General features: G+C 28.6%; 1 protein-coding gene across 1 annotated transcript in view; it reads right to left on the reverse strand.

Annotated features, from left to right (window-relative positions):
- The window catches only part of LOC108684458 (protein bride of sevenless), a 10,897-nt gene extending 10,195 nt beyond the window's left edge, over positions 1 to 702 (reverse strand). The window contains exon 1 of the mRNA XM_018188778.1: positions 570 to 702. Within this exon, the coding sequence (XP_018044267.1) occupies positions 570 to 702 (133 nt within the window). The remainder of the gene's footprint in view (positions 1 to 569) is intronic.
- Positions 703 to 3,224: the final 2,522 nt, after the last annotated feature.

The following is a 3,224-nucleotide window of genomic DNA, read 5'->3' on the forward strand; positions in this document are numbered from 1 at the left end:
TTTAATTGTAATCTTGAATTTGCTTACATATACATATACATTTCAAATAATATTGTAAATGTAACATCTTGCCCTAGCCTTAGTAACAACTTGCCCCACAGTGGGACAAGTTGTTACAATTTACTGATAGAAAATTTTAATTTTCAGTATTTAAAGATATAGATATAAAAAAATGACTATTTAGTTAAAGATGTATTTGAAGCAATGCATAGGTATTTATTAATTTAAATATATACATTAGTACGGAAAAAATTGCTAATCAAAAATTCTAACAACTTGCTCCAGTCTTTCCTACTTACATGTTTTTTATTATACTCTAGATTTATAAAATAAATTTATAAATTTATAAAAAAAAAAAGTAGTGATGGTGAATGGTTAAGCTATATATTTGTTAAGAGATAATGTATCACTATATAATGTAGTTATATTTAATGTAGTTATATTTACAACTTTTTACTGCTTTAAATTTAATACAGTGCAAACGAATTTCTTCATAAATATAAATATACGTAAAGAAATTTTCAGATTCAAATCTAATTGATTAAAGTATTATTAAATTAACGGCTTACCAGTTAAAATAGCGTCACCTGTGGTCTCCAATAATGCATTATTATTTTCACAGCACAGTATTTGCTCGCTCATGCTCAAAGTTAACAGAATACTTAGCAAGAACGAAGCCTTAATGAGCATATCATTTGCCATAGTTTAATTTGTCATCAAGGTATAAATTACGCATGTGAACTTCGGCAAATAAAATTTGTATTCTGATTATAGCTTTAAATTAATTTTGTAAGATTTTCCTAGTCATATTTTATTTCATTTTTTATTTCATAGTTTATTATTTATTTTACAATGAAATAACATTAAAATCAAAAAAGGAAAATAAAGAAGATAATTTAGCAACAAATTAATGATTACATAAATCTTTGCTGCTATTTTATATTTATTTGATATTATTTTATACTGTTATTTTGCATTCTTTTTATATATTTGTATTATTATTATAGGTTTCTATCACTTTGATTAGCCATAAAAATCAGCAATTGTGATTTTAAGTGACACTATGTAATTTGCAAAGAACTCGTTTAGCACAAAAGATATTTTTCATAAATGTTCTGTCCGTTTTCTTGAGCGTTAATTTCGAAGGCATTTATTAAATCGCGTGACAAGCGCTACTTCGGCGTTTAACAATCAGTACGAAACACGCACATCCCGCTTTACCTTCGCTGTTCCAATTTTTGTGATTACCGGTGGACGTCAGAGCTTATTTTACTCTTGGCTGATGGACCTAAAGCTTTAGAACTTTAACTTTGATATTGATCTTCCCTCTTGAATAATCTTGTTACTCGAAAAATTCTACTCTCCGTGAATATAATTTCCGTCGAGATGCACATGACTGACTGCTCTTTGAATGACGTCGTTGACGAATTTTCACTCCTCGGGAAGTTTCGCCACTTTGAACGTCTCCAAGCGCTTGATAAATTATTCTGAGTTTTGTCACTTCGAAAAATTCTCCCCCGAATAATAGTGAGCCCCAGGTTCCCCAGGCGTAATGATCGTCGCGAGAATCGCTACGAGCTTTCTCATTCCATGACATGTGGAGTAAAAGTCGCCATGACACTACACGACATTCGATGCTATCTATGGAAGCCGTACTCTTGTCAAGTTAGCTCCATGTTTTTCTAAATGGATTATATGATCAGTCACGTTGCTATTAGGCATGATACGTAATTGACAGTTGATTTTTTCTTTTTGAATGCTGTTGAGTAAAAAGATTTAAATAGAATTTGAATAGAATTTGCACGGAAAGAATAATTTTGCTCAAAAATTTAGTTAGATACAGATTTGAACATAATTTTGTTGATCTAATTATATAGAATGCTGATTGCAACTAGAATGATTATACATTTTTTGCAACTTAATGCTTGAGATTCCTACGTAATTATTTTTATAATCAACAAAATTATTTTCAGATCTATATTTAGTAAATTTCTAGATAATTGTACAAAATTGGTTTTTTCCGTGTGATCAATGTACTATACATTAAGCTTTATATCATTAAACTTTACAATTTTATTACAAAATTAAAAATACAATTACTTTCGATATTTTATATATTATAATCATCATTATTATACACGAAATACATGCTATGAAACGTCGTCTTATTCTACGTGGCTTTGTAAATATTTAAGAAAATAGCATTTGATGTTAATTTTATTGGAATCAGAACGATAGTTTAATCCCTTTCGACCTGTTAAGCTGTTTCTTCTTGAGAAGAAGGCTGAGAATCAGCATAAAAACGTAGGTAACTTAATTTTCACAAGTCCGTTTTACGACGCCGCATCTTCGTGTGATTATGAATTTAATTTGTTTAAAACATAGGGCGAATGTTACGACGACTATTATGTAATGATTTTATATCCCTCGTGATATTTTGCTTTCCGCCAGAAAAGCGGGTTGGCAGAAATATCTTCATGAAAATTTTCTCATTTGAATCTTTCTATGTCGACTTTAAAATATTAAATGTATATTTTATGCTCTTTCCTCTTTTTTTCACACAAATGTTGCTTTATAGACATGACGTGGAAAAAGTTTGAAAGTTATAATTTTTTATTATAAGTAAAATATTAAATGTATATTTTGTGTTCTTTCCTCTTTTTTTCACACAAATGTTGCTTTATAGACATGACGTGGAAAAAGTTTGAAAGTTATAACTTTTTATTATAAGTAAAAAAAATACTGTTAAGCTGATATTTCGTGAAAAATTATATTTTATATTGATATATTTTGATATAAAATAACATGAAATATCTTAAAATATTCATATTTTGATGATCTTATCATATCTTTATGTATATGTTATTTAAAATATATTAAAAAATCAGAGTTGCACAAGAAACTTTTGCTCATGGGAGTTTGGAAGGTCGAACAACTGAAAAATCGCTGTGATTTTTTTACACAAAACTAAATCACTATTTATAACTAGATTGTCAATATCACTAATGGGATGATCATAGTTCTATGATGATTAAGATAAGATTATTCGTAGAGCGTATTTATTTGCTAATTTTTCAATTAGTATTTATCTTTTAAAACTTTGTAATATGTTTGAGACACTCTACAGCCCCAGACGGTGTCCAATGTAAATTCCGGAACCAAAACGCAAAGCCATCGACGCAAAAAAATTCAATGTGAATAACATTTCAAGGATTGTAAAGTGT

The sequence above is a fragment of the Atta colombica genome, unplaced genomic scaffold, assembly GCF_001594045.1.
Source record: "Atta colombica isolate Treedump-2 unplaced genomic scaffold, Acol1.0 scaffold135, whole genome shotgun sequence".
NCBI lineage: Eukaryota > Metazoa > Arthropoda > Insecta > Hymenoptera > Formicidae > Atta > Atta colombica.